Below are 20,842 nucleotides of genomic sequence, written 5' to 3' on the forward strand. Positions count from 1 at the left end.
CGATCACATACAATCAGAGAATTCTGGAAACCAATGCTTTAAACCTAAGTGTCTTCTGCAAGGCGTTACAGGCTCAGCCATTTAGAGATTCAATGGGGAAGCAAGAGGAGGCTCCGCTGCCACCTGGTGGGGCAAAGAGGGAAAAAAAGGGCCCATGGAACTTTCTGGACAAACTGTCTTCAAACATCAAGTGTCCTTTAGATGCAGTGCTTGTGGCTCATGTGGCCTGGACCCACCAGTCCCTCCACCACATCTTCCACCCCCAACCTTTTTTGCCATGGAAAAAATGTACTCAAAGCAATAATTTATATAATTCAAGATTTATATAAGTTTAAGTTACTTAAGTTACTCATTTTAAATTGCACAATGCTGAAGCCAGTCTTGAAAAAAAAAAATCAAAAAACACACCACTGCAAGGTAATTCAATGAGCTGCTTTTTTTTACAAATTTGTACAGCAAAAAGACCCCTTGATCGCAATCTGTACCATACAGTCGTGCTGTCGGCATGCAGGAGGCCGCAGGGGCCTGGCAAGAAGAGGCGGGATCCGTGGCTGTACTCTGCAGAATTAACTCCTACTTACAGATGACGTTTGGTGTGGCAAAGTCTTGGATTCCCTTTCTTCTCCAGTGTATCTTGTACAAAATATTACATTTTTTGAACACATATTTACAGATTTTGCACAAATAGAAAATGATTACAAATTGCAACCAGGCTTGGCGGGATAACAGATCTGCCTTCCCCCACCGCTGATCAAGGCAGCCAGGGGTGTGGGGACCGCTTTATATTTACATCTGCATTTTTAAAAGTTTGTGTTCCTAGAGACCTAGATGAAAATTTTTTTTTTTAATGTTTAAGTGCCATAAATTCATTTAGTGATACCAATGGGTCAGTTCATGTCTCGCTCCCTGAAGGCAGAAGGAAGATTCTGAAGTAAAAGAAACCCTCTCAGGCAAGCACCGAACCTCTCTGCCCGTCTTCCAAGTGCTGCAACACCAAGTTTGTTTGTGGTTTTTGGTGGGGGGAGGGGATGGGAAGGAAAAGGAGCTGGGGAATGCAAGGAGAGGAATAGAATAACCTAGTTGAGGGTTTCTTTTTTTTTTTTTAACAGTCTAGAACCAGGCTGGAACCAGCTTAAACCAACTGGCTTTTTAAATACCATCCTATGGCTTTGGAAAGAATAGAGCCCTCCTTTTCTTCCAGCTGAAACATCTTCTCGATATGATTACAGTATGGGGAGGAAAAAAAAAGACTTTCTGGGGAGGACAACGTTTTCTTATTCTGATGTAAAAGTCTTTGCCTTGAGTGCCAAGCCCAATTTTAACAGTGCAAAAAAGACTCAAAAGTGGCAGTTGGAGGGTTCGGAGATCAAAGGCTCGCGTAGTAGCTGTCTACCCACTGAGCAAGTCCTCGCTCCACCAGGGACCGGTTTATCAACACCACCTGGAAGAGAAAGTCCCCTTGAGAGCTCTGCCCTTGGCGCCTGGGGCGGTTTCTCCAGTCCTAGAACAGCTTCACAGGCAACAGGTGCATGCAAGTAATGGGGGGGGCATTTTCTGGGCCACCAGGATTTAAATGTTCTTTTGGCCACTGTGATATGAGGACAGGCTTTTCAATATGCTGAAGAAATCTAACCATAAGATGGAGGGGGATAGGAAAACCCACTGGAAAGAAGGCCTCAGCACTGACATTTCAGGCTGGATAAGCCTTTGTTGCGGGGGGTTGCCCTGTGCGTCGCAGGATATTTGGCAGCATCCTGGTCCCCACACACTCGATGTCCCAAGCACCCTCCCAACTGTGGCAACAAAAAATGTCTCCAGACGTGGCCCAATGTCCCCGGGGACCAGCAGTCTCTAGTTACACCCCCTCATTAGCTCAAGAGGAAACTAGGCCAGAACCAGCTCCAAATCCTCCATTCCTGCTGGCCCGCAAATGAGAAGGGGAAAGACCCAGACGACTTACTTCATCACCAACCACACTCCACAGCTGGATCAGAGGAAGGCCGGCTGGACTGTAACTCGTCACCTGGGGAGGAAAGTGAGCCTGTCACCGCCACCTCCTGAAGACCGCTGGCCCACCAGGTCCCCGCCGCAGGAGGGAAGGAATTTAGAGAACTATTTTAACCCGGGAGGCAAGGGAGGCTCCGCAGACGGGAGGCTCCGCAGACAGACGCCTCCAGCCTCCAGCCTCCAGCCACACACCTGAGCAAGCAGCGCCGTATTTCCTGTCATCTCGCTCATGGCTGCGTCTGCTTCAGGTGAGAAGTGGTCATCATCTTGAAAAGGAAGGGGAAACGCTGCATTAGACTCTCACCGCGGCAAGGCACTCCTGTCACTTACACAACTCGAGGGTGGAATACCAAGGAGAAGGAAGAAACGTGGGTTGTGTCAACAACCTGTGTTTGCAGAAACCCTCCAGGTAAGAACGTCCGCTCTCACCGAGAAAGACGCACTCTCTGCCCTCTACGCTCCCCCACCCCCCAAGCCAGAGGCCCCACCTGTTACCTGACAGGGGCATCACACTGTCCAGAAGGACTTCCGCTCCCTGGAATGGCAGCGTCACAAAGTCAGACCTGTGCAGGTGAGAACACAGACTCGACAATGAACTTCACTCCAGGCTGACATCCACCTTTTGCTTAGCACCGAGACACCCTCGACCCAGGACGAGGCAGGAGAGGGGGACTGGAAAAGCCCGGCTGCAGGCAGCCCGTCCTGCTGCAAGCCTGACTCAGAGGACCTCCTACATCAGACTGATAAATAGGAATCCGTTTTTTCTTTTAAGGAGGTACTGGGGATTGAACCCAGGACTTTGTACGTGGGAAGCAGGTGCTCAACCACTGAGCCACACCTGCTCCCCCGCTGCTCTTTTGACGTACAATATTGAGGGAATTCTTCCACAAGACAGGCTTTTTCTAATTCATTGTGATTGAGGCAAGTGTCTTTATATCAGACTCTGTAGGCAGCAGCAGGAGGGCTTGGTCACTGAGCCAGCTATCAGAGATGACACATTCCATGGCACACAGGGCATGTGCTTGTCTATCTGTCCATCTGTCTCAAGAGTCTCAACTCACCTGATCTGCCGAAGCACATCTACTTTCACCCTCTTATAGCCACCGTAGTCCACGTAGCGAATCTCCACCTCGCCGGTCTCCTCGTAGGAGGCAACCACTTGCGCTCGCCACCAGGCACCATCCGCGCCAGGGGCCGCGCAGATGACTGCAACTGCGGGGCAGGAAGAGGAGTGTGTGGACACCAGGGCCGCCCTGGGCAATGCCGCCCACCCCCCACCTTACTTCTCAGAAGCCTGGACCTCTGCACTGAGTATGACAAGGAGCATCCCCAGAGCCGGGGCAGCCAAGAAAATCCAGGAGAGGGGCAACGCAGCCTTGTACGTGTGTCACCCCCAGAGCTATCCAGACCAAAAGCCGACCAGATCCATGTACTCAAACTTACTAAGCCCAAGGTGGGGACAGATTAAGAGGGAATTAAGTAAAATAGAAACTTTCAGGAAAGCGGACCAAGGTCTGCCCTACATTCCTAGAAAGAGAGTCCCTGAAAGAACCAAGAACCTGAAGGGCAGCCAGAGCTCAGCGCCCTGGCACCTGAGGTCTGCTGCGGCCACGACGGGCCACGACGGGCCTGGGCAGGAGGCGGCCCCGAGGCCTAAGCCCCTCTTCCAGCCTTTGCCTCAGGATGGTGGACAGCGCTGACACCTCGGGCAGCCAAGGCCAAAGAGCAGGTGCCCCACGGGCCCCCCCACTCTGGGGTGGCAGGGGTGGGGACAGATGAAACCTCGGGATAAAGATTAGGCAGCACCCTGCCGGCCCCCACGCCCCTCCCCGCTCCCAGCCCACAGCCGCCTGGGCCAGCTGGGCAAGGGGCCTGTGGCAGAAGGGGGTCCCGGGTCAGTCCCCTCTGGGACTCTAGTTCAGTCTTTGCTTCTAAGTCAAAGTGACTTTAGAGAATCTGTTGAAAACCAGATTCCTACAAAATGCTACACCTCAGTTCAGGGTTTCCTGATGCCTTGAAGCCCATCAAGGGACCCCAGGTTAGGAGCAGGGGCTAGAGAGATGGTCTAGATCCCCGCTGACAACGGCAACAGAAGTCACAGCCACAGACCTGGGTTCAGATCCCAGCTCCTGCTCAGGTCTCACTTGGGCAAAAAACTTGACTTCAGAGGCTGTTTCCTCATCTGTCAAATGAAGATGACCCAACCCACCACACGGGATTATTGGACTTTCATGGGCAGCACGGGCAAATGGGAACCAGCATAGGCACTGAGGGCTTTACACATAATGCACTCAGTAACCTACTCTAGCTCTCAAGACAAGCAGGCATCAGCCCCATTTAACAGACAAAGTGGCAGCATTGGGAGCTGAACCCAAGTGTCAAGCCTCCACTCCAATCCCATCAACTCTGGCAGCCGACAAGGGCACCGATGCTAGCCAGGAAATATAAACGGAGCAGGCCGCCACACCAGTGGCAGGAACCAGGGGAGGCCATTCCCACGAAGGCCCCTAGAACAGTGTGACTCCCGGTCAAGACCAAAGGCAGCCCCTAAGGCAGCTCACTCTGGCCCGGCCGGAGCCCAGAGCAGCCCCAGGAGAACACTTACTTTCCACTGGGGTGGGCAAGGTGGGGATACCAGGCTGCGAGTAGCAGAGGTACATCTGCTGGTCCAGGCTGCGCAGTGCGTGGAAGGTGGGATGCGTGTGCTGCTGCACAAACAGGTGCCCGGCGTTGACCTGGTTGACCACGATCACCTCCACAGTGATGCCGTTGGGGAGCATGAGCTGTGGAGGGGAAGGGGCAGCAGGCAATGAGACCACGCCTCTCCTGGCGTGTGGCCTAAGCCGCGAGGCCCCAGGGCAAGTCTCAGAGCTGGTCCATCTTTCTAAGGGCAACCCAAAACAACACAGCACCCAGATGACGGCAGCTCAGAGGACACCACTCTAGCCCTGGAAAGCAGTGGACACCATCTGGCCCCAGTCCTGCAATCCCGTGAGGAGCTAGCAGGGGTGCGCTCACCTCAGGGCGGGGCAGGTGGCTTCCCGCGGATCCTGTGGGCTGGGGAGCCCGCTGTGGGTGCGGTGCTGGGCGGGAGGAGGCGTGGGCACAGCCCATCACCAGGGCCTCCCCTCCCTCCCACCTCTCAAGTCTAACACCCAGGAAGGGCCAAGTGGGAGCGAGGTGCCACTGAGCGCAGGAGGTGGACAGGCCCTCAGGTCCCGCAGTCGGCACCGTTAAACCCGTGGCTGACCCCGGCAGCTGAGGATCTGAGAGCATCGCTGCCCTGCGGGGCCTGAAGCCAGGGCCAGTGCGTGGTGTGCAACAGTGAGCAGGCCACGTCCTCTTCCTCCAGCCCACCCCGAGGTCCTGCGCCTCTTCCCAAGCTCCACAGGCATCCCGACTCACTCCCCACCTTTGGGATGTGCTCGGTGGTCGGACCCTATTTAGAGGCCCTAGAAGACGCCACTACCGGTCTCTAAAGAACTGTCCTTAGACTATCCCAATGCCAAGCTACCGGCAACATCCGGGGGTTCAGTACAGGACACGGCTCTAACTCCATCCTCTAGCCAGGGGGATTCTCGCTGGTCTTGGAGTGAAGTGTGCAGTGGAATTCAGCCCACTCCCAAATAGCCACAGGAAAGAAAGGGACACCCTACCCCTTCTCCCATGGCACAGGGGTCTCTGGGAAGGAGCTACATCACTAAAACAATCCCCATCCCAAACAAAACCCAGGACAGCAGTTTTCCTAGAGGAGCATATTCCGTTCATGTGTGTGAAAAGCAACTGCCTTTGGCCCACAGAACACTGAGAAGAGTCTAGTGTATGACAGAGGTGGCAGGCCCCAAAAGGCCCCGCAGCCGCTGGCACACAGGGGCCTTGAGATATCAGCTCCTCCTCCTGCCAACCTCCTGGGGCAACCTGCAAAGAGCCACCAGCTTCCTGCGCTTGGTGGGGGGATTTGTTCTTCTTTATAATCGCGGTGTCTTCTGAAGAGGAAAAGGGGAGGAAATCCTTCACCGGGGCCATTACTGAGCCTGGCTCGAGTAGAAGGGAACAGAACTGACCATCACAAGCCCATCCGAGCCCACAATGCTAGGCTGTACCCAGGCCTCGGGTGTTGGGGGTGACGCTGGACACAGCCCAGTTTTAAGGAAGCCCCAGCCCGCGTGTACACACCTCGCCTCCTGTGGCTGGACTAGAGTCCCTTCTAGGCAAGTGCCCAGAAAGGGTAGAAGGTGCCCAGGGAGCAGCTCTGCGCCCGCCTCCTATCCCCAGAGAACATGGACTGGTAGCAGAACTGACCGTCAATGTGTTCTCTGCCCTCCCTGGCCCTGGTCTTGGGAGTTTCTTTTAGGGGGCTGGTGTGTGGGGAAGGAGCTAAGAAGTCCTGTTTACACGGGAGCATGCTCACCCAGGAAGTCATTGGTAGAGAAGGCAGCGCCAGGGAAGGCAGTGGGGGAGCGTAGATATTGGTGAGGTTCAGCTCCTTGAACTTCTTCCCAATCAGCTTCAGGGCTTTGTCCACATGATGCTGAGAGCCTAAACGGGGGTTGAGGCAGGACACATGACCGCTGTGGCGGGTGAAAGAAACAGCACAGCAAACACGAGCTCGTGCACACGCCCCACCCCATGGAAGGTTGGCTAGGGTTCAAGTGCATCACCGAGGGGCCAAAATACTGAGCTTGCCTTAGGAAGGAAGGAGTCTAAAGAAGCTCGAAGCCCATCACCTTTTGATACCTCTGGTGGGAGTGATGTGTGCTTTGGGCAGAATCGGAGGCTAGCCGATAGGGACAGACCTGGCCCTCATCTCTCCCTATGGGGGAGCCCGAGGGGCCAGCAGGCACTGTAATCCCAGACCCGCCATCCGAGCGCCTCTTCTGCCAGCACATCTGTGCAGGGGGGAAAGAGTCTCCTGCAAGCAAACGAACTGGGGAAGAAGGCAGAAGGGAAGATTCCCAGCACTTCCCTTTCCCCAGGGATGAGGAGCAGTGCTCCCTATTCAGAGGCTTAGATCCCAAAAGGGCAGCAATGGGGATGCAAATGTTTCAATGCACTGCCATTTCAGGTAAGGGAACTTAACACAGGTCAACAGTTGCCACTGACCTTCTATGTGGCAGATCTGGATGTTCTGAGTGTAAGGTAGGGTTGAAATGTAGATCTTGGCACCAGATGTTTGCTTCAGAAAACTCACGTACCGCCCCTGCTTGCCAATTAGTCGGCCGACTAAATGCTGCCAGAAAGAGAAAGAAACGAGAAGGTTAACGGGAAGATTTCTCACACTCCCAAAGACATACCTCATTTTAAACAAGGTCAAATTTAATCATATTATGGTATTTTAGCACTTATGTGCCAGGTAATGTTCTAAGCACTCAGATTTACTCATAGTACTTATGAAACAGGTGCATTTATCACCATTTTACAGATAGGGAAACAAGCCCAGAAGCCCAGTAACTTGCCCAAGGTCGCTCAGCTACTAAACATCTGAACTTGGCCAGGGCAAGGGTCAGCTCTCACTCAAGTCTGCTCAGCTTCAAAGCTGAAGGGGTCCTAATTGAAAATAAACTTCTAAGGACCCTTGGGCTCCTGCTGCCACTTCACAGTAGGCCAATCCAGAGCACAAGGCACAAATAAATGCCCAGTGCACCAGAGTTCAAGGCTGTGCGAGAATGACAAACTTAGCCATGATATAAGAGAAGCTCCAAAATGATCCAAAATGACCCCCACTCCAGCTGAGCTCCTAGGGACCTGGTCCCTCTTCATCCAGAGCCTGCCTCATGCCCTTTGCACCTACTGCAGGGGAAGAGGGCAGGATTGCTAACAGGGTCACTGAGGGAGGAAAGAGTCAGGGGAGCCAGCAACCTGGGGTCAAAACAGCCTTCCCCACCCAAAGTTCAGACCAAGCAAGTCCCCACCTCCCCAGGGAGCTAAGCACCCCAGGAGAGTGCAGCCTGCCAATGACTTCTGAACCCCAGAGATAAACATAAAAATCAAGATAAAAACTGTTAAGTTATAACAGCAAGAAACTGGAAACCATTGGAATTGGGGATTGGTGAAGTATGTTGACAGTCACACAATGAATAATGTGGTTACAACTACATTTTTCAAGGAATAATAGGAAAATTAAGTTGCTCAATATTTAAAAGCATTAATTAAACCAACACCACCTCAGTTTTGTTTAAAAACCACAGGGTGCAAGAAAAGAAGGAAATGAAAGTCTTCACTGTGCCTCTCGGGAGTAGGATTAGAGATGATTTTTAGTTTCTTCATGCATTTCTATACTTTTCAAGATCCCTAAAATACATATTTATGCTCTTCTCAATTGGAGAATACACTTTTGAGAGCCTGAGTTGCCAGGAGGGGAGCCCAGCGAGAAGATTCCTGGCGGGCCGCTTCCCAGCCCCTGGTCGTCTTTGTTTGCTGGCCCTTAGTCTCTTTGTTCGCTGGCGTTTCCAATCAGATAATAGATCTGAGCAAGGGCACTCACCAGAGAAGCCCAAGGGGAGCAGCAGGCCTGCTGAGTTGGTGGAGGGCAGGAGTAAGCTGCTCCTGAAGGCAGCTGGAGGAATCCCATTTTGAACGAAGCTCTCTGAGCCTTGGGGCAAAGTGTAGCTCTCTTTCCCTCCAGCCTCTGGCTCACCCAGGGGCTTCCCCTGGTTTCCAGTCCTTGTCCTTGCCCGCTGGCCCTAACCCCGAGTCTCCTAGCAGCTGCAGCACCAGCCAGCAGGGGTGCCGCCGCCCTTACCTTGGGCACCTCAATCTCCCAGATGATGAGGTCTACCTTCTTGGCATCGGAGCCTGCCTGGACACTCTGGAAACCTTCTGTCTTCCTAAGGCCACAACAGCTATCCATGGAATCCATGCTGTTCCCGTCCGAGCCTGCAGGGGAGGAAGCAGCACGCACACACACAGGCTCAGGGCAGCCGGCAAGGCAGAACTTCCAAAACGCACATTCCTGGGAGGCCTCTGCCCCACACCCCCTCCTCAAGTGTGGCAGGTGCCTGTCAACTCGCAGTCTAGAAGGCTCAGAACTACTCCAATGAAAGGAGGCCTGGGGGTGTAGATACACCTAATTTTAGCCTGTCACTTACAGTCCTACTTGCTTCATTGGCAGCTGCAGCCAGCCACAGCTGCTGGAGCAGAGACAAGTGGTGAACTGGGAAGAAGCACTCCTGCCCAGGCAAGGGGAGTTCATGGGATGGGGGAGGAGACTGACCGCCGGGTCCCCGTAGCCCAGGGGCCTCCCAGGGGCCTCCGCGGGGTGGACTGGTTACCACTGTTCTGGCATTCTCCCACCCCTCCCACCTCAGAGCCAGGGCCTCCAGTCCCACAGCCTCAAGCTGGGCCCAGAGGTGGTGGCCTTCAGCCAAGCAGAGCTGAGGGCCCTGGTCCTTACCCCCACTCGGGGCCCTGTCTGTCTCTCTGCCAGAGGTGGACAAAGCGAGGACGTCTCCTCCCCTCTGCTTGGGCCCAGTTTGTGCATCTCCAAAAGCTTGCCTGGACTCACGGCTGGTCTTAAACCCCTGGTCACTCCTAAGAGGACAGCCGCGGAGGCGTGCTGGCACTGACTCAGGCCACTCCACTCTTGCTCAAGACCAGGCCAGAAGGCCCGTCAGAGGTCCAGCCGAATTTGAGAGAAGTGGCTCTGGCTTAAATGTGCATGCCAGCCCCAAGTAGAGCACTCCTGAGACTCTACCAGTTCCGTTATTTTCCACATGCTTTCTCCAAATTCTGGGCGTATTCCTTTGCCATACAATGTACTGCCTGGACGCAGAGCACTAGGGTCCCAGTGGATCCCACTCCCAGCTAAGGAAGAGTCACCTTCCAAGTCTACCTCCTTCCTCAACTCCAGGGGCTCGAAGCAGGCTTCCTAGCACGGAAAACCAGCCCTCCTGAGAGAAGCCTGCCTGCCCAACCCGCTAGACACGGAGGCAAGCTACAGGGGCTCCGCTCGTCCTGGTACCTGCCCGGCAGAACAGCCTGCGCAACACCTGGCACACCTGAAGGCACTCAGGAGCGGCTAAGAACCTTGCCAGGACTCCGCATTCCAAGGCAGCTTCCAGCTCCCTCAGCCAGGAAACCCCTGGGCCTCGCTAGAGCTTCCACTTCCTTGTGCTCAGTGGAGATCTCGGGAGCACGCACGTAAAGGCCGGCCTGGTTGCCTCTGGTGGATGTTATTCCCAGGCTTCTGCCTGCTGTCCCTAACGTCCCAACGTCCCTATCCCCCTCCCCTGCCCCCAGGCTCAGTCACAGCCCTCTCCTCCACCAAACCTAAACTCAAAAGCCAGCAACACAGCTTGAGTAGCTACAACAATCAGTTGGCAGGACAAGCCTGAGGGGCTTGTTAGTTATGCTGAGAGGGCAGTAGGCAAAGGGAAACCGCTTTGTTTTTAAAGGATATATTTATATATATGTCACCCCTTTTAAGATGCACTTTTTGGGGGGTTTTGAACACTTAACATCCCAGAAGTTAGGATGTATCTTATCGTCTCTAGCCTTCTACAATCATGATTGGCAGCATTTTTTCCCCTTTAGCAGTACATTAAACATTACTGTCTTAATCGATAGCATCTTAGATGCAATGAACTAGAGCATATGGTAACACCAGATGCCGCTGAAAGTAGCAGAATTCCCAAGAAAGATTCCCAACCATCCCAGAGCGGAAATGGTAGGGAATGGCTCCAGGACAAACAAGCCAGACACCACGCAGTTAATTTGTGGCATCTTTCCATGAGAAATGAAAATACCCCGGGGTAGCTGCAAAAGCAGGGTCAGGAGCTGCTGACCTGTAAGTTAGCGGTCTGAACTGTCTACGCTGGGGTCAGCACTCGAAAAACCCAGAGGACACTTCGTTACCAAAGTGCCCCTCTTTCCTGGGGGTGGAACTGCAGCTGCACAGAAAGAAAATGGCTGAGGCTCTCTGCGAAGGAATAGGTGACAGCAACAACTCAGGAAAGCTTGAGCCTCCCACAAGTATTCAAAGCTGTGGCCATTCTTTGGGCACTTACCCCGTAAGAGCTTCTGGAGAAGGAAAGCAGGTGAAGACATGGGAACAAGCACATGATTAAAAGGAAATAAACCATTAAAAACAACTCATACCCACACCTGGCACACAAGGGAAACAAAGCTAGGGAGGCCTCTCCATTAAAAACCATTAAGAGCTTAGCACTTAAAAGAGAAAAAAGAGGCTCATTCATACTCCTCAGTGGACCCAACTTTAAATGGTTCCTTTAGAAGGGCTGGGGAGGGTCATGGCTGGTGTACCAAGTTACAGCTCCAATGGCTTTGGGTTTTCAGGGTATCCTTACTCCTCAGGTACCCATCAGCTCTACGCTGAACCCCGATGCTTTGGGCCATTTGGGATACAGAGTTGAAGAGAGTCACTGCTTTACTGCAGAAGGAGGGAGAGGCCAACCAGCACCTTTCCCAAGGAACAATGGGACACCCTCCCCTCCTCTAAGTGATCAACCCAAGGCCCTCCTACCTCCCGAATGATCTGCTTCTGCGTCCATGGTCCATCCATCCTCAGCCCCCAAGTCTGACAACTCCCCCTTCAGCACCCCATTGCTGAAGGGCACAGTACTTTCTGGCAGAGGCGGGGTGCTGGCCTTGTCCCTGGGGCTCGAGTTGGTCTCTGGGCATGAGTCTTCGAGCCCTGAGGTGCTGGCAGAATCTGAGCATGGTCCCGAGGAGACCACCGAAGGGACGCCCTGGCTGCTGTCCGACATACAGGGGGGGCCGCCAGCACCTTCCGCCAGGACACCTGCCCCGTCCAGCGGCATTCCAAGGGGGGTGACCAGCGGGCAGGTAACCAGGGAGATGGGGTGCGCGGAGTGCTTTGGCGTAGTGTCCTTGGTGGGACTGGACATAGGGCTGTCCAGGCAGCTCACATAGGTCTTTGGTAGTGACAGGCCCTCTGCTGGGTCTGAGGAGGGGGGCACAGCACCCAAAGCACCCATGGCTGCCTCTGCTGTGGCTGCCTCTGCGGTGGCCAGAGCAGGGGCTGTGGTACCTTGCTCCGTAACAGGTGTCTGCCTGTCCAGAGCACAGCCCTCCTCCTTGTGCCCTGGCTGCCGATCGGCTGAGGCTTGGGGCTTGTGACCTGAGCTCTTCTCTGCCACGGTGGCCCGCACTTCTTCAGTTGCTTCCAAGAGCACTTTGGAGATGATCTGGATGGCAGCCTGCTCAATCTTCTCATTTCTCTCCAAGCTCTCGTCTGCACCCCGTTCTCCTACAAGGTCTCTGGCCTGGGCTTCCAACATCTCATCATCCCTCACCAGCTCGGTGTGAGCTGGCTCGAGGAAGCTACTTAACTTCCGGATTCCGTACCCTTCTTTCTGCGCTGGCCCCACCACCTGAGCCAGGCTGGTCTTCTCATTCTCTTCTCCTCCTCCCAAGGGCGCCAGGCTGGGCACTTTGCTCCTCTCCAGTTCAGAGCCATGCTCCCAGGACATCACACCTTCCTCGGGCAGGCTTTCTCCCAACACTGCATCGCCGGTCCCTTCTGCCCCACCTGTCTCTCGGGCCTTCTCCCCGGGGCCTCGCTTCTCTGTAGGGGCTGCAGACAGAGCTGGCCAGCCGCGCCCTGGCGCCCTGCCCAACGTAGACTCCCGCTTAGAACATGCCTCGACTGCTTCGTGGGGGAAAGGCACACCCTTCGTGGATGGAAGAGGACACTCTAAAGGAATAGACTTTACTTCGTCACACGTTAGAGCTATCTCCAGCTTAGCACTGTCGTCTTTGCGTGTTCCAGGTCGAAACCTTGTGTCTGTGGTATTGGGAAGGCTGCCTGAGGACTCTGATCTGCGGGGCGCTGGATGTGCCCGCAGCAAGGCTGGGGGCTCTGCGCAAGGTTTACTCACGGTGAACGGTTCCTTTTCTGGCAACTGCGTGACACTGAGGGATGCGGAACCCGCTCCAGGGCCTGCGTCTTCCGTGGGGAGTGGGTCCTCGATGGCAGGGTCCGTGCTCAGGCCCACAGCACTGGCCTCCACCTGCTTGCTGTGGCTGCTGACGTGCTCTTTTTTACGAGAGAAAAACCACCACCAGCCGAGGAGTGCCAGCATCCCAGGCAAGGCCAGAGGGAAGAGTGAGCGGAACTGGATTGCCATCCCGGAGGCTTGACAGAATCACACCTGGGTGAGCAGGGGGAGAGGGAGAGAGGGAGAGCTATGAGAGCCAAGTGAGAGGATCCCGGTGCCATTTCACACAAAGGATGAGTGGAGGGGTCTATGGCCAGAGCTGTTTGCTCTCCCTTCTCTGCCCGCATAAGGAACAAACCTCTCTCCCTACTCACACCCACATACTCCGAGTGATCCTGTGGAAGAGACACCTTCCCCTTTGTGCTCTCTAATTCACGCACTCGCCTATGAAACAAAGCTATTCTCTTGAACCCAAATCCCTTCCTCCCATGTCTTCATGATACCAGATATTCTCTGCGTTCCCTCAAGGGGCTAGTTATGTTTAATGTGTGTTAGCTCTCAAAACTCCCAGAACGTTTAAATCTATTCAGGTGGCACTGGAATATTTTTAAGCACCCAGAGAACCTATATGTACACAGCCCTCACATGTACCAAAATCATGAGTTAATGAATGAACAGTTTGTTCTGCAGCAACAGATCCGGGAGGATGAGTAAGATTGCAAAAGGAGAGGGGAGCGTTCCAGGGTGAGGGTTATTAAGATACAGGCCATGCTTAAAGAATTCAAGTAGTTCAGTGGGGATGGTCAGGGTCCTAGGGACATGTGGTGGAATCTGGACCCTATCATATAGGCATGAGAGAACCAGCACAAGTCTGCAAGGCATACAGCCCAAAATCTGTTTCCAGAAGATGATTCTTCAAGGGGCAGGATGCAAAGTATGTCAAGCAAAGGGAACCCAGAGATCTAAATTGGATAGATCCAAGCAAGGAAAATTGATAAAGGCCTAGAAAAAGGCAAATAGACATATACAGGAGATAAGAAAATTTTCTTCATCTGTAAGATGGGGGCACTTCTCTTAAAGAATGGTTGCTATGAAGATTAGTTGAGATGGCAGCTATTAAGCACTTTGCAAAGCAGTGTTAGATCTTGTCAGAGATAAGCAACATCTTAGAACACTTGTATTCAGTGCCTCGCCTACCGGCAAGTTTTAATTCATCTGCAAAAATGAATTCTTAAAACCTAAAATCCTCTAACTAACATGACGAATTATACCTTGATTGTGTTTTATTGCAGAGGTAACAAATATTAATGTTCTCTGGCAAAACCAGAGCATATGTTCTTTTAACAGTTGCCCAAGTGATTCTTTCTACCTGATCGATTGTTCAGTCAGTATTGAGGACCACTGCTCTAGGACTTATCTTCGACCATCCTTTGGGAACCAAACCCTCCAAGAAATGCAGTATCTCAGCCTCTACTCTAGACCTCCTGGATCAGAAATCTCATTTCAACAAGACCCCAACAAAATTCATATGCATCTACAGGTCGTCAAGGAATGCTAAAAGACAAACTCTGCCCCCAAAGTGAGATCTGGGTAATAATCTCCAAAAGATCCCCCCAGCTGTAAATATAAACCTTGCTAATATATGAAGAGGAAGCAATGGGATTGGAAAGTACAAAGCAGAGCTAAGCAGCGGCCAGGGCTCAGAAGACTTTGTACTAATACCTCGGAGCTGAAAGCTTTGAGGATGTACCACATGACTTCAGATTCAAGCATGTGGCAACTTTTCCTAAACACTTCTCTTTGCATCATTTAATCCTCAAACACCTGGTTTGAAATGGATTCCCATTTTAAAAGTGGAAAACTGTCCCAGAAAAGGTTAAAATAAGTCTGGGTCATACAAGGGATTTGAACCCAAGTGCTACCCCACGTTAAATCTCAAACCCACTAAACAGTGGATCGACATGGGAAAGATGTACTGTATGGGCCGAGAAAGAGGAAGTTTGTGAAGCAGCTAGTAAGTCAGGGAATAGACAGATCTGGAATGTGACAGAGAGTCCATGTGGACATTGGTAACCCCCAGGATGGCTGCTTGAACCCCCACCCTTGGGATTCTGCTACCCAGAACAAAGACTCCTTCCTGAGAACAAGGAAAAGCCCCAGATGTTCCCTAGAAACTTTATCATTGGGTCCTAACTAAGGGATTAATGGGTGGGGTAATCAATCCAAACAGCAAACAGCTGGAACCCCACCCCCTGCCATTAGCAAGGGGTCGAATAATAGTTTAAAAGCCAGGCACAAACCGGAGCTCTGGCCCTCCCTGCTCTTTTGCCTGCAGACCTGCCCTGCCCTGCCCTCTGTGCACTGCTGTTGCCATTTTTTTGCTCTGCCATGTGGCCACACAAGCAAACCTGGAAATTTATAATCTATAGTGGGAAATTGTATCTTGTAAATCAGCTCTCTTTATCCCTTTTCATCCCCTTCCTCTCTACCTGGGACCCCTGTTCTGTTATTTTCTGTTACTTTCTCACATTTCTCTTGCCTCCCTACCTGAATAAATTACTGGCCTAACTTACCCAGCGTGCTTTTGAAATTCATTTCTGCAGCATAACCAAGAACCTAGATAGAATTCAGTAACATTTGTACTACCTGTTTGGAGAAACTTTGGCACTAGTTCTTACAACTTGATGGCCATACCTTTTGACCCCGAAATCCCACAACTGGACCCTTTCCTACAAAAAGGTAAAAAATTCTGTATAGTAAGAATGCCCACTGAGACTTCATATACAAAACTTAACTCAAAATGGGTCAAAGACCTAAATGTAAGAGCAAAAACTATGAAAGTCTTAAAAGAAAACATAGGGGTAAACCTTCATGACCTTGGATTTGGCGATTTTTAGATATGACACCCAATGCATGAGCAACTAAGGAAAAAATAGGTAAATTGGACTTCATCAAAATAAAAACTTTTGTGCAAAGGACACCATCAAGAAAGTGAAGACTCGGGAAGCGGACTTAGCCCAGTGGTTAGGGCGTCTGTCTTCCACATGGGAGGTCCACGGTTCAAACCCCGGGCCTCCTTGACCCGTGTGGAGCTGGCCCACGCACAGCGCTGATGCGCACAAAGAGTGCCGTGCCACACAGGGGTGTCCCCCGCGTAGGGGAGCCCCACGTGCAAGAAGTGCACCCCATAAGGAGAGCCACCCAGCGCAAAAGAAAGTTCAGCCTGCCCAGGAGTGGCGCCGCACACACAGAGAGTTGACACAACACAATGATGCAACAAAAAGAAACACAGATTCCCGTGCCGCTGACAACAACAGAAGCAGACAAAGAAGAACACGCAGCAAATGGACACAGAGAACAGATAACAGGGGGAGAGGGGAGGAAGGGGAGAGAAATAAAAAAGAAAGAAAGTGAAGACAACCCATAGAATAGAAGAAAATACTTGTAAGTCCTATATCTCCTGGTCTACAGGTCTTAATTCCAAAAGAAGGAGTGCTTCCACCACCAGGAGACACAACAATGATTCAATTGAACTAGAAGTTAAGATTGCTACCAGCCTCTTTGGGCTCCTCGTGCCTCTGAATCCACAGCAAAGAAGGTAATTATTATACTGGCTGGGTTGACTTGACTGTTTCTGATTATCAAGAGGAAATAGGAGTGCAACTACACAATGGAGGTAAAAAAGTGTTTGCCTGGAATACAAGAGATTCCATAGGACGTCTCTTATTACTACCATGCCCTGTGATTAAAATCTCCATGACCCAATCCAGGCAGGTCTACTAATGGCCCAAACCCTTTAGGAATGTTCACCAAGCAAAGAACCATGACCAGCTTGCTAAGGGTAAGGGATATATAAAGGGCAGTGGAAAGTAAGTTATAAATACAAGCTACAACCACGTGACCAGTTACAGACCTGAGGACTATAATGGTTGTAAGTATTTCTTCCTTGTTTGGTTATGAATGACCATATATATATCATTTTCTTCCCTATCTCCTTATCATATAACACAAGTTCTTCTAACTTCATGTTATTTAAGTTACAGGATATCAAGTTTAAGAGTGACAATTACCCAAGAACTTGTATTCTCTTCTGGGGAAGGATTTGCATGTTTCCAATTGTATGCAGGACAGGTGAATTACGTTAGGCAAAAGTTGACTGTTATTTTTTTTATTTAGAGATTAAGTATGGCTTAAAGAGATGTGCATGGGTGCCAAGTTGACAAGGGGTGACCTGTAATGGTTAAGTTCATGTGTTAACTTGACTAGGTTATGATGTCCAGTTGTTTGGACAAACAAACATTGACGTGATTGTTACTGTGGGGACATGTTGAGGATTTAAATCATCAGTAAGTTGATTGTATCCAAGGCTGATTATATCTACAATCAATAGAGGAGACTGCCTTCAGCAAACAGAGAGGTCTCATCCAATCAGATGAAGGCCTTAAAGCAGACGGGTAAATGAGCTCGAATTTAAATTAAAAACAAAAAACAAAAAACATTACTCTTGTATTGTTAGTACAGATGTGATACATATTAAACACAGTGTGGTGTGGACTTAGTAAGGAATCCATGGTTTTCATTTGATTGGTAAAGGGGTCCATGGAACAAAACAGGTTAAGAACCCCTGCCTTAAAGGGAGCACTGATGCTTTCAGCAATTGAAAAGAATTTCTATCTCTACTTCAGCCAGCCAGGTTCTTTTTGGAAATTTATCAAAACCTTCATTAAAGTTCCCAACTTCAGGCCTGCTCTATGGAATTCAGACTTGCCAACCCCACAGCTGTGTAAGTCGATTCCTATAATATCACAACATTTACATGTACATGTACAAGAACATACATGTATGCTTATGTCCGTTAGTTCTGTTTCCCTAGAGAACTCTGACTAATACGCCATGCCAAAGAATGAAGTTAATCTCATGTACTGACATGGAAAAACAGTCAAGATACAGAAAACAAAATTTGTACACTAACATGCATTTGTGAACTCTAGTTTTTCCATGTTTCCACATCTCATGGAAAAACTGAAAAGGATACATACCTAGCCATTTACAGCTGTGAGGGAAGATTGTGTCCTGCAGGATTTGAGTATGCACTGAACTTCTTTATCAGCTCTAATTGTTTTTTTAAAGTATATTCATTGGGATTTCTTATGTGTGAATAAAGATGGTTTTACTTCTTCCTTTTGATAAGAGTGATTTTAAATTTCTTCACCACTGGTTCTCAAACTTGGTTATACATTAGAATCGCTTGGAAAGTGTTTAAAATTCCGAAGCATCCAGACCAATCAAATAAGAATCTCTAAGCAGGGAAAAGAGAACCAGGCAGCAGTTTGATTTATAACCCAGGTGATTCCAGTGTGCAGTCAACTTTGAGAATCACAGCCTACACACATCCAAAAAAGTGGTAGATTATGGAAGATTTATTTTGTGTTCAATGTATTTCATGCAAAGACATGTGGAGAAGGGAAAAGGGCTGTGGGGGAAGGGCAGTCTCAGGATGGGGCAAGGATGCCCATTGCCTGTTGTCAGGAGATCAACCCCCACCCAATGCGGCTGTGCTAAAAGGAAGTGGAGCAGAGATCTGAATCCAGATTTTCATCTCGTCAGTAAATATAGATCAACTCCTCTTTAATTAGGCAACCTTATTTCAGAAGTACAAGGTTTATAGTTGCAATTCCCACAGATTTCTAGCAATTCTGAGCTCAGGAAAGAAGAGTAAAGAGGAAGAAAAGAATCTTTGGTCCTACCCACCCAATAGGATGTGGTCATATGTACCAAGGGAATATGATCCAAGGCCAGAGGCTCAAATTTGTATGGGGTGGGGGGGAGGAGAGGGGGAAACTGCCTCTCTCAAAACGCCTAGGAGAAGTCCCCTACTCAGAATTAAAAGTTGGAAAGCAAATTTGGCTCAATGGATGGAGCATCCACCTACCACATGGGAGGTCCAGGGTTCAAACCCAGGGCCTCCTGACCCATGTGGTGAGCTGGCCCATGCGCAGTGCTAAGGTGCGCAAGGAGTGCTGTGCCACGCAAGAGCCCCACACGCGATGAGTGCACCCCACACTGAGCTGCCCAGGAGTGGCACGGCACACATGGTGAGCTCACGCAGCAAGATGACACAACGAGGAGGAGACACAGATTCCTGGTGCTGCCGAGAATACAAGTGGACACAGAAGAACACACAGTGAATGGATGCAGAGAGCAGGTAGGGGGGAGAAAAATAAATTAAAAAAATAAATCTTTAAAAAAAAAAAAAATTAAAAGTTGACCCCTAGGGGCCCTGACTCTCCAGCGGTTGCCCATCGAAGACCCCAGGAGCTGGCTATACGACAATAAGACAGAGGTCCAACTCTCATGCATGCCTTCCAGTGTGGCCAGGCCACAACCCAGCCCTCAGCCCCAAGGCGCCAAGGCCCTCCCACCACTTCTGCTCTGTTCTCGAAGGGCTTCCGACTAAATGCACAGAGAACTGCCACCTATGGGCATAACATGTGACCCTGTTTGCTGCCTTAGAGTCCACTGGGACACCAACTCGAGTCATCCAACAGCCCTCCCAGCCCAGCCTGTTCCCCAGGTGCTAAACCCCCAGACCCACAACCTACAGCCACCTACAGTCAGCTGCACCTACTCAGCTGAGAATCACAGTCCAGGAAGCACTGTTCCTGCACTGCTTCCAGGCCAGATCCTGGGCCGCCCCACGCCCGTGGTGCCAGGAGGGCCTCCTTGAAGGTGTTTAAGAACACTACCCAACAACACCCAACCCATGACATCCAGCAAGTCCCACCTCGACTCCCAAGCGCCCACAGCACCAAACCTCCAGTGTCCTGCACAGCTGTTCTAAAGTCCCTACCCCCACTCTGAACTCGAGCTAAAGAGACCAGGAACCAGGAATCAGGTGACCTTGCTTCTGCCAGAGAGACTTCCAAACAAAGCCGTTCCCTCCATGGCTGCTTCCAAGAACAGGAACTGCCCCGTGTGAAGAGGAAAGAGGGATGAGATCCCTAGAGATTCGAAGGGAAGCGTGGTTTTCCCTTGCTACTGGAAGACTGATTAGGATCTGGGCCACCTCCACCAAGATCAGAGGTGAGGACCGCTGCTTCAGCAGCATCCCACCGCAGACCTTGGCTGCAACACACCTGAGCAGGGAGGCAGACCTTGGCTGCAACACACCCGAGCAGGGAGGCAGACCTTGGCTGCAACACACCCGAGCAGGGAGGCAGACCTTGGCTGCAACACACCCGAGCAGGGAGGCAGACCTTGGCTGCAACACACCTGAGCAGGGAGGCAGACCTTGGCTGCAACACACCTGAGCCTCCCTGCATTCCACTAAGGGCGCCCACTGCCCTGAGGCACCTCACAGGGCCTGACCCAGCTCCTCCAGGGTGACCCCACTTGCCCACAGTCAAGAAAACATTAGTCCCTCCAGTGTCCTACCCTTGGGCCAGTCTCACCTCAGTCAAATACAAACGTGGTCAGATCTGTCTAGAAGAGTGGAGGAGGAGGCACCCAGCTTTCTTGAGCGTTCAGGTTGGCTCCCTGCACAGTAACACAAGGGGAGCCCCACCCAGGCCCTGCCACCTTCCCTCCAGGCACAAATGGACTCAAACAGTTGCTCTTTGCCCTGAGGGTTTTTTTGTTTTTGTTTTTTCAAACCAGAAACTCTCAAGATTTCAGGGGCATTTAACGAGGTGGGTCGAAGAGCCTGCACACTCACAAGCTAATTGAAGAGCACACTGGCTCCTCCCTAGGGCCTCCCGCTTCGACAGGGAAAAGCCTCCCAGAAGGAGGCCACAGAACCCAGGCCTAGGGCTGGTGGGACTTGGCTATTTTAAATCTGTTGGAATTAAAAAGCTGCCGCTTATTTTTAGCAGGTCCTTTTACCCAGGAATAGATGCGCGCTGGCTGGTTGCCAGGTG

The 20,842-nt window shown here is 51.2% G+C and overlaps 1 protein-coding gene across 4 annotated transcripts in view; it reads right to left on the minus strand.

The window, feature by feature from the left end:
- Window positions 1-304: 304 nt before the first annotated feature.
- AKAP1 (A-kinase anchoring protein 1) overlaps window positions 305-20,842 on the minus strand; it is a 32,251-nt gene continuing 11,713 nt past the window's right edge. For 3 of the 4 annotated variants that reach the window (XM_004481240.5, XM_058283924.2, XM_058283925.2), the window contains exons 2-11: window positions 11,489-13,139; window positions 8,750-8,883; window positions 7,111-7,237; window positions 6,419-6,546; window positions 4,613-4,790; window positions 3,069-3,219; window positions 2,503-2,570; window positions 2,200-2,273; window positions 1,961-2,023; window positions 305-1,441 (exon numbers count right to left, since the gene is read on the minus strand). In XM_004481240.5, coding sequence (XP_004481297.1) covers window positions 1,367-1,441; window positions 1,961-2,023; window positions 2,200-2,273; window positions 2,503-2,570; window positions 3,069-3,219; window positions 4,613-4,790; window positions 6,419-6,546; window positions 7,111-7,237; window positions 8,750-8,883; window positions 11,489-13,115 — 2,625 coding nt within the window. In that variant the 5' untranslated portion in view covers window positions 13,116-13,139 and the 3' untranslated portion in view covers window positions 305-1,366. The other variant, XM_058283926.2, reaches the window with a different exon arrangement.

The sequence above is a fragment of the Dasypus novemcinctus genome, chromosome 21 (assembly GCF_030445035.2).
Source record: "Dasypus novemcinctus isolate mDasNov1 chromosome 21, mDasNov1.1.hap2, whole genome shotgun sequence".
NCBI classification, from domain to species: Eukaryota; Metazoa; Chordata; class Mammalia; order Cingulata; family Dasypodidae; genus Dasypus; species Dasypus novemcinctus.